At 47.4% G+C, this 13,536-nt stretch overlaps 1 protein-coding gene and 1 long non-coding RNA gene across 5 annotated transcripts in view; both read left to right on the plus strand.

Annotated features, from left to right (window-relative positions):
• POP1 (POP1 homolog, ribonuclease P/MRP subunit) overlaps positions 1 to 3,958 on the plus strand; it is a 47,481-nt gene extending 43,523 nt beyond the window's left edge. For all 4 annotated transcript variants that reach the window (XM_082432684.1, XM_082432687.1, XM_082432685.1 and 1 more), the window contains 2 exons: positions 1,468 to 1,809; positions 2,769 to 3,958. In XM_082432684.1, coding sequence (XP_082288810.1) covers positions 1,468 to 1,809; positions 2,769 to 3,423 — 997 coding nt within the window. In that variant the 3' untranslated portion in view covers positions 3,424 to 3,958. The remainder of the gene's footprint in view (positions 1 to 1,467; positions 1,810 to 2,768) is intronic.
• Positions 1 to 5,300, plus strand: part of LOC309646461 — a 98,800-nt gene extending 93,500 nt beyond the window's left edge. Inside the window, exon 2 of the long non-coding RNA XR_014255383.1 lies at positions 4,233 to 5,300. This is a non-coding gene — a long non-coding RNA (uncharacterized lncRNA). The remainder of the gene's footprint in view (positions 1 to 4,232) is intronic.
• The last annotated feature ends 8,236 nt before the right edge of the window (positions 5,301 to 13,536 follow it).

Here is a 13,536-nt window from a genome sequence, read left to right on the forward strand (position 1 = left end):
TTTATCCTGTGGATATACTTGTACTTGTACAACATGTTCAAGGTCATTCATGGCAGCATCGTTTGTAGAAGCAAAAGCTTGAACATAACCAAAATGTCCTGCAGGAGAGGACTGTCTAAATAACTTAGGGTATAACCATCCAGTGGGGTAAGACTTGTGCAAAAGAGTGAGGGATGTCTTGATGTGCTAATATAAAATGACCTCCAAGATCTTTTGTTAAATGAATAAAGTTAAGCAGAAGAGTACAGGATCGGTTTGCCACCATTTGTGTAAAATGGATAAAAAAAGAAATATGTACATATCTGCTTGTAAGTTTATAAAATGTCTCTAGAAGGATATATAAGAAACAGATGATGATATTGTCTCTGTGGGGGACAGCTGGGTCACCAGAGGTCAAGGGTGAGAGAGAAACTTCACCATCACCCCTTTTGTACCTTTTTAAAAAAAAATTTTTTTTATTTTGGCTGCATCGGGTCTTAGTTGCAGCATGTGGGATCTTGTGTTGCAGCGCGTGGGCTTCTCTCTAGTTGTGGTGTGCTCTCTAGTTGTGGTGCACGGGCTTCTCTCTAGTTGTGGTGCACAGGCTCAGTAGTTGCGGCATGCAGGCTCTCTAGCTGTGGCGCGTGGGCTTTCTAGTTGGGGCACGCGGGCTCCAGAGTGTGCGGGCTCAGAGTTGCTTAGTTGCCCCATGGCATGTGGGATCTTAGTTTCCTGACCAGGGATCGAACCCGCGTCCCCTGCATTGGAAGGCGGATTCTTAACCACTGGACCAGCAGGGAAGCCCCCCTTTTGTACCTTTTGAACTTGAAACCCTGTGAGTATTCACGGGCATCACTGCACAGCTCCAGGAGCAGCCTTTACCTGCAGGTCTCCACGAGTGGCACTCCCCGGAGTGGTGCACGTAGGGCGACTTTGTGGGTGCATTATCTGTTACAGTAAAAACCGAAGAACACGAAAAAGCTCAGCCAGTAGAGTCGGTTATTATTATTTTTTAAAATCGTATTTCTTAGAAAACTTTTTTGTATGTTTGCTTTTTTTTTTTTTTTAAATTAATTAATTAATTTATTTCGAAACTTTGGGTTTATTTATTTATTTATTTATGGCTGTGTTGGGTCTTCGTTTCTGTGCGAGGGCTTCCTCCAGTTGTGGCGAGCGGGGGCCACTCTTCATCGCGGTGCGCGGGCCTCTCGTTATCGCGGCCTCTCTTGTTGCGGAGCACAGGCTCCAGACGCGCAGGCTCAGTAGCTGTGGCTCACGGGCCCAGTTGCTCCGCGGCATGTGGGATCTTCCCAGACCAGGGCTCGAACCCGTGTCCCCTGCATTGGCAGGCGGATTCTCAACCACTGCACCACCAGGGAAGCCCCGTATGTTTGCTTTTAAAATAGAGATGGAATATGGTGGCCATGGTTATTTTGATTGTCCATCTTAAATTGTTCAAAATTGGTTCTCCTCTTTGATTTCCATTAGACGCCCTCCGGCAAAACGGCCCAACTACGTTAAGCTTGGCACCCTGGCACCTTTCTGCTGTCCCTGGGAGCAGTTAACTCGAGACTGGGAATCAAGAGTCCAGGCCCAAGACGAATCGTCTGCAGCTTCCTCTCCAGGCGGTGAGGAGAGTAGCCTGAGGAGAGATGTGGTGTCTTGTGCTCCTGTGCCTGGAAGGACTCGTCAGCTGTCTGATGACGAGGGCACACCCCTAAACGACTCCAGCGAGCCCAAGGGAGTGATGGACACAGATGGTCCAGCCTGGGCGGGGACTGAGGGCGTAGTGGGCCAGGGTGCCACCGGCAGTCTCCTCTGCGTTCTGAGGTAAGTGCACACGACTTCCCGGTACGTCTTTGGATTGTCTGTTTTTTTTTTTGATACTGACCAGGCTACAGGAAGTAAAAGTTATCATTGTTCCTTTACACAAAGCCCAAGTGAATTTATGGACCTTCTGGAAGGGAAAGCCAGTGAATCATAGAGGGCCCAGGGAAAAGGCTAAATCACATACATTTGATTTGGGGCATGTTGCTAACTGATGAAATGATTTAAAATATCGCATCAGTAGACCTAAACCAAGGCAGTTTATGACCTTTTTTATTTAGTCTTTGCTCACAAAGCAGTCCCCTCACGATGGTGATCTTAAGTAATGAAGAACCCCTGCAAGCATTCTTTAAATTGCTGAATTAGATTTCTTCCCATTGCTTTTGAATGATCTGCGTTTGTGGCCGACTAGATCCCCATTCACTGTGATATTGTCATATCACAGAGGTTACTGTGTAAAACGTGTTCTTCTCTCAGTGCTGCTGCAGGCTCTTCGATTCTGCTTATCAGTTACCCTTTATTCTGTGCTCTGATTTTAAAAGAGTGCCACCCCTTTGCTTTATACTTATTTTTCTGTACAGTAATTTCATATCCTTCCTTCTTACTTTTCAGATAAGTGCCCCTTAGAGTTTCTTTTTTCATCAAAACATCAGTTCCTTTTTACTCTAATCCTCTCACTGTGAATATAGCCATAGATTCTACTCCACTGTCTTATTTTTCTCTGCCTTCAACTTTAAACCTTTAATCCCTGAGTCTCAGAATAGTAGACACATAAAAAGAAAAGTATCATTACACAAATGTGTAAATGTGTATCTTTGATTTTTAAAAAATCGAAGTTTTGATCCTTTCCCCCTATAGAGTATTAAAAAATCAAATGAACTCTAGCAATGTCCAGTCTTCTAACTGCATATTTTCTCGTTGAACAAAATATCCTCAAAACGTGTGTCTCCCACTTCATGCAGGAGTAGAAAATTACTGAGGCAGCTGTCAGCCTGGTGTGGGCCCGGTTCTGGGGACAGTCGGGCAGCCCCGCGAGCTCCTGGCAGAGGGCAGCAAGAATTGAGCAGAGAGGCTTGCCTGTCCATCCTGGACCGCTTCCCCAAGGCCCTGGTGTGGGTCAGGCTGTCCCTGCTCAGGAAGGGCAGCCCCGAGCCGCACACCATGATCTGTGTTCCAGCTGAGGAGGACCTCCTCCAGCTCAGCCAGGATCGGCTGTACTGTGGGCCCCAGGAACCCAAGCATAGTGACCCATTCAAGAGCCAGATCCGGAAACAGAAGGAGAAGAAGAAACTAGAGAAGAGGCAGAAGCGAGGCTGTGCTGCATCTGAGGGCCTGGCAGAGGGGGACCCTGCAGCTGGACACCAGCCTCTGACCCTGGGCTTGTGGTCAGGCCCTCTCCCGGTTGTGACTTCTCACTGCTCCAGAGTTCTCCTTGGCTTTGTCACACAGGGAGATTTTTCCATGGCTGTCGGCTGTGGGGAAGCCCTGGGGTTTGTTAGTTTGACGGGCTTGCTGGATATGCTGTCCGGCCAGCCAGGAGTGGAGAGGGGTCTCGTGTTGCTGAGGCCGCCTGCCTCTCTGCAGTACCGATTTGCGAGAATCGCTATTGAGGTGTGAGGTCGGTTTACATCCTGGCACAGATAATAACTGTGTTTGCCAAGTCCCACAGCTGGAGAGTTGTTTTTGCTGTCTTCCGTTTCAATATGTCATGTGAAATTCCTTGGAAACGAGAATTAAAATAATTATGTATTTATGCAAATGGATGAAATGTTTACCTCATTCCAGTAATGTCCTTGATTTCCATCTTTCCCTGTCCATGCTGTAATACTTTAAAATTTTTTGGCATATATAGCCAAAAGCTTTTGTATTTTGATTTCTTGGTCTGTGTAATTCTTGCTGAAAATAATTAGAAGCTCTATTGTTTTCTTGTGTCCTATCAAGAACAAAGGGCTGTCAAGTCTATTTGAACAATCTTGTAGTCACATGATAAGCGACGACGGTTGTTTAATGATCTGATGGTTACAGAAGAGGAAAAGACTAGAAACATCTGGTCTCTGTGCATGAAGTACGGGCCCCTGTGGGCCACGTTCAATTTTGTACTCTGATCGGCATGCCCAACGCTTTACACCATAAAGAAGGAAATCATGGAAAATGTATTGTTGCCTCTTTTCAGACAGGTTCAGTTTATGGCAAAAGTGTTGAGATGGAACTAGAGTGGTGGTCTGTGGTCTTATGACCACTCATCCTCTGTTGTTGTTGACCAGCGCATGATTCCAGGAGTTACTTAATTTTTCTGTGCTTTGTTTCTGCAAAGAATTTTCCAAAGCCATAGAGGAGCATTTCTCAAAATATATTCTATGAAGTATGTTACCTAAGGAAAAGAGTCCAAGGACAGAGTGGGAAACTCTGGGTTAAATACAGTTAAGCGGGACTTCCTTGGTGGCACAGTGGTTAAGAATCCACCTGCTAATGCAGGGGACATGGGTTTGAGCCCTGGTCCGGGAAGATCCCACATGCTGCAGAGCAGCTAAGCCCGTCCGCCACAACTACTGAGCCTGCGCTCTAGAGCCTGTGAGCCACAACTACTGAGCCCGCATGCCACAAGTGCTGAGGCCTGCACGCCTAGAGCCCGTGCTCCGCAACAAGAGAAGCCACCGTAATGAAAAGCCTGCGCACCGCAATGAAGAGTAGCCCCTGCTCGCCACAACTAGAGAAAGCCTGCACTCAGCAAGGAAGACCCAATGCAGCCAAAAATAAATAAATAAATAAATAAATACAGTTAAGCACTTCTTTTTAAAGGACTTCTAGAACCTTCCATGTGATAATGTACATTGTGATTCTCTAAGAAGTGGATAATAGTCTATAGTATCTTATAAATCTTTTTGAGCCCCAAATTCTGTTTTCAAGGAGAACTTTGTAGGACCCGTGTTCTTAGGGACATACTTTGGGAAGTGCGGCCGTGCAGTGCAGCGATGACCTCTGCAAGGTGATAGCTAAAATGTCGAGCTGCTTTTAAACGTTCATGCAGTCCCATTGTCCACCTGACATTTTGAGCAGGGTATAAAAGAGGGGTCTCCTCCTGCCCCATAAGAAGAGTGGCGTCATCACTGCTTTTTTCCACTTGCAGGGAAGCTAGGTGCTCATCAGCTTTTAGTGGCTGTGCATGTCTCACTCATACTCTTACTCTGTCGTTTTCTGCCATACATTTCTAGCAGAGCTTAGGTGGGATTAGTGTTAATTTTTTATTTAAAGGTACAGTTAGGTGTCATTGACGTAAATGCATTGTGTTTTTGCAGTAGCGTTTGGCAGTGACTGTCTTTGGGAGTGACAAGTTGGGGAGAGATACAGCAGTACTACAGTAGCCAATGAAACGTCTGTCATTTTCCCTCTCACCCTGCCTCTGAAAGTATTTGTGTCCAACGCAGATGAGACTGAAAAAAATAGTATAATTTTTTTTGGTTTCTGTAAGCAGAATAAATTAAAATGTAACCTGGTGCTTGGTTGTTAATATTTGATGGGCCATTCCTCATTTGTTTTCTAGGCTCTAAGCCACTTCTGTGGCTTAGCTCGCTTGATGACAGAAGTCTGAGCGAGCTGTGACACTGTGTCTCATTCCGTACAGCACCCCGCGTGGGCCCTGCTGCCCTGCCCTCATCACAGGGGACAGGGCACAATTGCTCTGCTTTGTGGTGGCAGGTCAAAGAACTATGCGCTGAGAGGATAGACTAGCATTTCCCAAAATACATTCCTGGGAGCACTGGTCCCTGGAGATGTTTCCTGGGAAAAAAGTGTTTCATGGCTACATAAATTTGGGGAAGGCCATATACTGTACCCTCCTATTGCAGATCCACAATGAATATTTGTATAGTTGAGGCTCTGCAAATACCTATAGGAAGGAAATCTGTCTTTCACAGACCACCACTTTTTTTTTTTTTTTTGTGCATACCTATTGTCTGGAGAATGCACGGAATATACCTTGCAAAACAGTGTGACAGAATTTGCGTAAATAGATAAACAGGAAAGTGTCCATTTCTGTTGTGAAAAAGACTGATAAGAATGGTCTTATTCTCTGTAGCAGTGAAATGAATGGACGTGTTTATGGTGATCATACTAGGTGTCTGCCGAGCCACCGAATAAGTACAGTGTGGCTTCTGCCTTCTGGTTGAGCAGCAGAGATTTCATTCGGTCAGGAAGTGTCCTGAACAGCCAAGTTGTGAGCTGAGCACCTGGAGACCAGCTGCATGCCTGAATTGTGCATGAAACAGAATTCTGTCTGTGTGATTATGCTCTGCTTTTAAAGAACATTACATAAGTAATATTTTTATATTAATAACCCACATTCATCATAAAAACCTAGAAAATGCAGATAAGCAACAACAATACCAAAACTTAAGTCACCTGGATTTTCACCATCCAGGTTGTAGACACAGTTACCTTTCTGGTGCATATCCTTCTAGGCATTGAGATGTATGTCGGCAGTTTTCTTTTAAGGAAAATAGCATCAACAATATATAATGTATAAAAAACCCATGCAGGACATGTGCCGCTTAAGTGCATGTTGCCAGTTCCTTATGGAGCTTGATTATCGTGACCCTAATGTTCATTCTCCTTTTTTCGGAAGTTAGTACTCAATGTTGCATTGCTGTCTTGGCTGCCACCTGCCCAGGGTGAGTTCTTTCTTCCCGGCCAGTGGCAGGTGGTGTTGCCGAAATCTCAGCTTCTCTGTGCACCGATGCCGAACAGAATAGGGAGACAGAGGTTTTGGAGGATGAGAGAGATGGCTTTATTTTTCTGCCAGGCAGAAGGGAAGACACAGCAGGCTAGAGCCTCAAGAACTGCGCCTCCCTCCTTGGGGAATTGGAGAAGATTTTATACGCGGGGCTTGCAGTCCGGGGTATGTGATAAGGATCAAAGTAGTGAAGGCCTTGTATTCTTTTTCCTTTGCATTATTTCAAAGCAGTCATAGCTGGCATCAGGCAGCCAGGTAACTTGGGTCCGTTTGTCTCTGGTTTATCGGCCGGCGACCTTCTCTCTGAAATGGTGACCCTACAGGGGGTGATTTGTTAGAAGGGGGCATAGGGAAGGTAAGCGCCGGGGTGTAATAAGGTTAGGGAGTGATAGGCACAGGATGTAACTCACACAGAGTTAGGGGTGATAGGTGCAGAGTGTAATTTACATAGCGTCAGGGAGTGAAGTTAGCTTTGTGAAATACAAATCTAGTTACAGACACTACGGATTAGTAACAGTCCGCCTGCCAATGCAGAGGACACAGGTTCGAGCCCTGGTCCGGGAAGATCCCACATGCCGCGGAACAACTAAGCCCGTGCGCCACAACTACTGAGCTTGCACCCTAGAGCCTGTGAGCCACAACTACTGAAGCCCATGAGCCTACAGCCTGTGCTCCGCAACAGGAGAAGCCACCGCAATGAGAAACCCGCACACCGCAACGAAGAGTAGCCCCCACTCGCCACAACTAGAGAAAGCCCGCGCGCAGCAACAAAGACCTAACTCAGCCACAAATAAATAAATAAATAAATTTATTAAAAAAACAAACAAACAAAAAACTAGGAGTCATTAACTCTTTCAGGCCAGGTTATGTTTCTTCTCTAGTCTGTTCGCTGTTCCCTTTTTTTCCCTTGCTCTCAGGAAAAGGAAAATTCATTTCTATTTTTGCTGCAATAAATTCCCCACTGCTAATTCATTCCCTCCATATCAATGAAGGAAGGGAAACGGGTGTCATTCTCGTCTGGCTGAGGACAAAACTTCAGTTTTGCTCCATTTGACAAACACCAGCTGTCTGGTCCAGGGACCTATCTATCTCCTACTTCAGGCCCACCCCCAGGGATGCCGACTTCACGAGTCAGGGCTGTGGTCTGACTTTGGGATTCTTATGAGCTCCAGGTGACTTGCAGCCAGGATTGGGAACCCGTGGTCTAGACTTTAATATGAGGTTCAATGCAATTAGCCAAGGACACAGAAGCTTATCAGCTTATCATGCAGGGCAGGAGCAGGTAGATGCAGGCTGTCTTCAGCAGGGCATGCAGCTGTCACTGATGTCCCCAGATGGGGTCCTGCTGCATTGGAGCAAACGGCCCAGTTCACATAATGGCATTTTCCTTCTCTTTTTTAAAAATTAAAATTCAACCAGGTACTGTTCTGGAAGAACCCACCCTAACCACTCGTGTGCTGTCGCTTAGGGAAGTGTTTACAAACGCGGACCACTCCTAGGTCCTTGCCCCAGCCTCACTGCACCCCCTTCGTCCTCCTCACTTTGCACTGAACACACTGATCTTTAGGCTCCTTGACCAGCCAGGCTCTTGATGCCACCAGACATGTGCTGTGCTTTGCCTTCATGGAATGTTGTCACCCCTCCCCCATGCCTTCTGCACCCCTGTCCCTCTCATCCCATCCTGCTGAGCTTGGCCTAATGTTTCTTAGGGAGACTCACTCCTGCCTACATTATTTTCTATCACACAATGGATTTATTTCCTGATGACAGCACAATGTGTAATGATTATTTTGTTGTTTACTTGTTTGTTGTCTTTCCATTAGGCTGTGAGCTTCATGAAGGGGAGACCATGTCTTATTTGGTTACCATTGCACCTCAGATTCTAGCACAGTCCCTCACCCATATCTTTTTTTTTTTTTTTTTTTTTTCACACACACACACACTGTATTTTATTTTTACAAGAGATAAATAGACTGACACCAAGCATTGTACATGGATGACCACAACAAAAACTACAATGATTGCAATTACCAAACATGAAACACACTCATACTATGTCATAATATTGACATTCAGTCCAGTAATCCTCCACTGTAACAGCTCCTTTACTTTGCAGTGAAAATTGATTTGTATATTCTTTGCCTCTGAGTCCTTGTGGGATTTTTTTTTTTTTTTTTAATTCAGACAGAAAGTCACAAAAATTATACTCATCCTCATCAGTTCACTCAGTCCCATGTAATTAATTGTTTTTTTCCATCTTGATCTTTTGTTAGCACTTTTATGAGTTCATCAGTTTTTCATCAGAGTTCTGAAAATGCTTATTCATTCAGTTCAGCAGTACAGTCAGTTACCAGAAACCTGTACTTGTCAGAGTCTTTTCCATGAATTTCTTGAAGATGAAACCCTTTTATAGGAACATATTTGCAAAATCATCAGAGTACACCCAGAACTGTCTGTAAATGACAAAAGACTTAAAAATGACCACAGTAAAAGATTTGATGAATTTTTTTTAAAAAATTCATTCATTCATTTATTTTTGGCTGCGTTGGGTTGTTGCGGTGCGCTGTGGCTTCTCTTGTTGCGGAGCACGGGCTCTAGGTGCATGGGCTTCAGTAGTTGCAGCACGCGGGCTCAGTAGTTGTGGCTCACGGGCTCTAGGGTGCAGGCTCAGTAGTTGTGGCGCACGGGCTTAGTTGCTCCGTGGCATGTGGGATCTTCCCGGACCAGGGATCGAATCCGTGTCCCCTGCATTGGCAGGCGGATTCTCAACCACTGCGCCACCAGGGAAGTCCTCACCCATATCTTGTATTTAATATATTTTTGTTGAATCGATGTCTTAATCAAAGAGGGTGTTTGTGTTCAAACTACAATACCATTTATCCCCAGTGTATGTTGTAATGGACTAAGGGGCCACTAGGTGGTGCCAAGACCTCATGAGAAAACCGCCTGCTGTGGAATAACATCGGAACTGGAATACAATTCAGTCGTGTGTGTGTTGTTGGACTGGGGGAGTTCATGAGGTTACAGATCAAGCAGTGTTCCCTCTTCTGGGGCAGACCCCTACTCCCAAGATCCTACTTTGAAAAGGCTCCGTGATTTTTAAAGAGGGGCCTAGAGAAGAAACAACTTGAAAAACTCTCATCTAAAAAATAAATCCCATACACATTATCCCCAGTAAGTTTGCTGAATGCCTCCAATGACGGGGAGCTCATTACTTCACCTGAAGATGCCACCTCCCCCCTTGGCAGCATGCTGATGGGCGACCTGGCCCTTTAGCCCCGGCTTCAGCCTGTCTCCCCTCCTCCCTGCTTCCGTCGGCTAACATTGAGAACCAGCACTTTACTTTTAGGAAGTCAGTTATTAACCTTTTTGCTTTCTCTTCTCCAGGCTAAACAAGCCCCATTTCTTTTAGCTTCCCTTCTCTTGTTTCCAGCATCTCACAGAGGACCTTAAATTATTTTTTGGACAAGACATAATTTGTTCTCAGAACACCCCTGCACTGCTGCGTGAGCCTCGGGCAGGGGCTGCTGGCTTTAGGGAGCGCCTCGAACGTTCTGGCTCGCTGTGGGTCCTCTCTGAAGTCTCCAGCCTTCTCCTCCCTTGCCCTGCAGGATTTAGCCGCTACTGCTTGAGGCGTGTGTGAGTGTGGTTTTCCTCAAAAGCAGAGCCTGGATGGCTTACGGGCAGGTAGTTTGTTTTAGGAAGTGACCTAAGGGAACGGGAATGCGGAGCCGGGGCAAAGGGAACTGGGGAAGGAGTGAGAGCCGATGAAGCGTGCGTTATTCAGCTGGTCACGCGTGAAGGCCAGTAAGGGCACCCCGCACTGTCCACGTGAGGCCCAGGAGAGGGGAATCTCTGTATCAGCTCTCATTCCTCCCGGGGAAAGGGCTGCCCCAGGGAGTCTTCATTTCCTTGCACCTCCAGGTTTGCACAAGGGCAAACAGACGGCAGAGTCTGCTCGTGGGCATCCCAGGGAGGCCTGTGCAAAGCCCCGAGGCAGAAGAGGTGCAGCTAAGGCAGGGCTGCAGCAAGCGCTGAACAAAAGCTGTGCCCGGGGGTAGACCCCTCGGGATAGGTGACTCTCTCATGGTGCCACTTTTGAGAAGCCAAGGGGGGTGTGTGTGTGTGTGTGTGTGTGCACGCTTGTATGGGGGAGGTGCTTGATGAGCTTTCTGGAATAAGTGCCAGCAGTTGGCATGTAGACTCTGAAGCTGATCTTGCCAAAGTGGGGACAGCTATGGTCCAGCCGCTGCCACCTCTCCGACTGGGGGTGGGGCGTCTCTGCGGAGAGCCTTTCTCCTTTGGTGAGCCCTGCCTGGCACGGTTCTGAATATTCCCCATTGTACGCCTGCAACCGTCATTAGGAAACAAGTCCCAAGACTCGTGTCTGGTAAGGAAATCCCCCCCGTGGAGATGTCCTGCTGGCTCCAGGGCTGGCTCTCCCGTCATTTTTGCCCAGCTAGCTTCCAGCTCCCTTTGGCTCATCCCTACCCACCTCATTTTTTCCTCCTAACTCAGCGGTTCCTCTCTCAGCCTCCCCCATGCCTGCAGCTCAGTTTATCCGTTTCCTCGGTAATATTGATAGGGACAGAGAAAAGGGCCAAAGTAGGTGATTAAATAATTAATCCCACTGGAGGATTGCAAGTAGACAAAAAAAGTATGGGAGTCCCCTGTAAATTAATGATCACTCAAGAAAGCAGGCTTGCTTAGCAACAAAACATGCAACAGAAGCATGAGACATGCCCCAAGACGACAAAACAATGGTAACATGAGACCCACATCCTGCCCAGTGAGGTCAGTAAGTTAACGATTCCTAGGGCACGCTCCTCTGCACACACTAAACACGAAAATACAAGGAAAAGATGAAATTAGACTGAAACCTGAGATGGTTTATCATATTTTAGTATACGTTACTTGCCTTTTTGCTCATTTCCGTTGTGCCATGACAGTCCCAGTTTGACCATGTAGGGACAAGAAAACTCCCCTGCCCGACATGCAGGAGGAACTGATGATGAGACTCAAGCATGAGGAAGAAGGTGGTCTTCCCCTCCCCCCAACTTTTGCTTTGATTATAAAACTGTAGCCCACTAAGTTCTCAGGGCACCACTCCTTTGCCCACCCGCTTGTATCTCTCACAAGCATCCTGTACTAATAAATTCTCTCCTTACCTGTCATCTGCCTCCCCCTGAATCCTTCAGCGCGGAGACAGAAGAACTTACGCTCTACTAAGTCCCGAGACACGTTCTGCCGGTTTCAATAAAGGGGAGGTTGGAGAACAGTCTTGCTACTTAGAATGCGGTCCTGAGACCAGCAGCACCTGCATTAGAAATGCAGGGTCTCAGGCCGCACCCCAGACCTCCTGAAACGAGTCTGCATTTGAAGAAAGTCACTAGGGGATTCACGTCCGCAGGAAAGTTGCAGGAGCCGCAGATCGATTCAGTGGTTTCTAAACCTGGTTGTCATCAGAAGCACCTGGGGAGTTTGATAAAAACACAAATTTCTGAGCATCGGTGGCCCTGAAATCTGTAATTTTTATTAAGCTCCCTTTGTGATTCCAACACAGGCCATTCGTGGGATCATGTCTGAGAATCACCAGAACAGGCATCTTTTGGCTTTTTTCCGCTTCTAAGATTCTGACATTTTTGCCACTCACTGACTTTTCACAACTTTGAGTGTCGCTCTTTTTGGGTGTTATGAATTAGCAGGACCTAAGGTGTGTGTGTGTGTGTGTGTGTGTGTGTGTGTGTGTGTGTGTGTGTGTGTGTGTTTTAAACAGGCCTGGTTTCTAATTTCTGAATGTTCTGGTCAGGAACTTGTCTTTCTTCCAACATCTAATGGCCCTGGAGTCCCAGTGTCCTGATGTCCCTTTAAGTAACTCATGGGTACTTTGCCAAGCCCTGCAAGCTCCCACTGGAGACGCTCCAGTGGCGCCTGGGATGGCGTTTTGCCTCAGCCCCTCAGGCGTTAAGCGCTGGATGCTGTGCCTGAGATGCCCTGTCCCGACTCCCTGGTGACGCTATTGAGAGATGGAGCCCGAAGCGTCTACGGAGAGAAGTCAGAGTGTCTGATTGCATTTGGTCTCATCAGGCGTCTCGGATGCCCCGAGTTGGTCCTGTCCACCGACCTCACGCCCACGCAAGCCTGAGCAGCCTTTGAGAAGCAGCTACAATCCCTCGCCATGGGTGCCTTGGCGGGGGCATCTGTGGTGGCACCTCATGTGGAGAGGAGCTTGGCTGGCTTGGCACTAACTGGCCCCGGAGCTCAGAGCGCTGAGGCGGCTGAAGACCTCCAAGCACCCCAGCCGGGTGGCAGGAGGCACCAAGCCGAAAGAAAGATTTCCTTAGAAGGTCCTCCTAGAACTTGGGCTCTCATGCAAAGCCTAATATCTCACCCCATTAAATTCCTTGATGTGTCATTCATGGTTTTCTGCCTATCTGTGGCAGGCAGAGCTATCCCTTTGGAACAGAGAGGAGAGAAGGTAGGAATTGTTTTTTCCTAAGGGCAGAGCTTGGCTCCCCAAAAAGCTTGCCATTCGTTTAGCTGAACACACTGGGGACGGGGTACCCTGGACAGGGAAGGAAGTGGTAGCCAAGGGGAAGCTGGCCTTCAGCCTGGGGTCAATGCAGGTTTGGGGTCTGGGGTTTGTTTTTCCTGGGCCAGCACCATCACAGACAGCTCTGCCCACCCCACCCTCCCAGAGGCCAGAGTTGAGGGGGGGCCATGGGCTGCGTGTCTGCCATGTTTGCAACCTGAATCAGCGGACACCTCCCCGAGCCTGAGAGGGAGTGGAGAGAGGAAAGAGGGGAGCAGGGGTGGCTAGGGACCCCCAAACCCCAGCATAACGCCTCCCTCATCATCATCACCAGTGCTTCCTCAGCCTGTATCTCCCTGTGGTATGAAAAAACTTAATTATACCAGTGTGGCATGAGGGATGGATTTTCAGTTTCCAGCTACTTCCTTCAGTCATTAGCAGTGACAAAGAGGCACTGACACAGTGCTCA

This window comes from Balaenoptera physalus, assembly GCF_965194825.1.
Source record: "Balaenoptera physalus genome assembly, chromosome: 17".
Taxonomy (NCBI): Eukaryota; Metazoa; Chordata; class Mammalia; order Artiodactyla; family Balaenopteridae; genus Balaenoptera; species Balaenoptera physalus.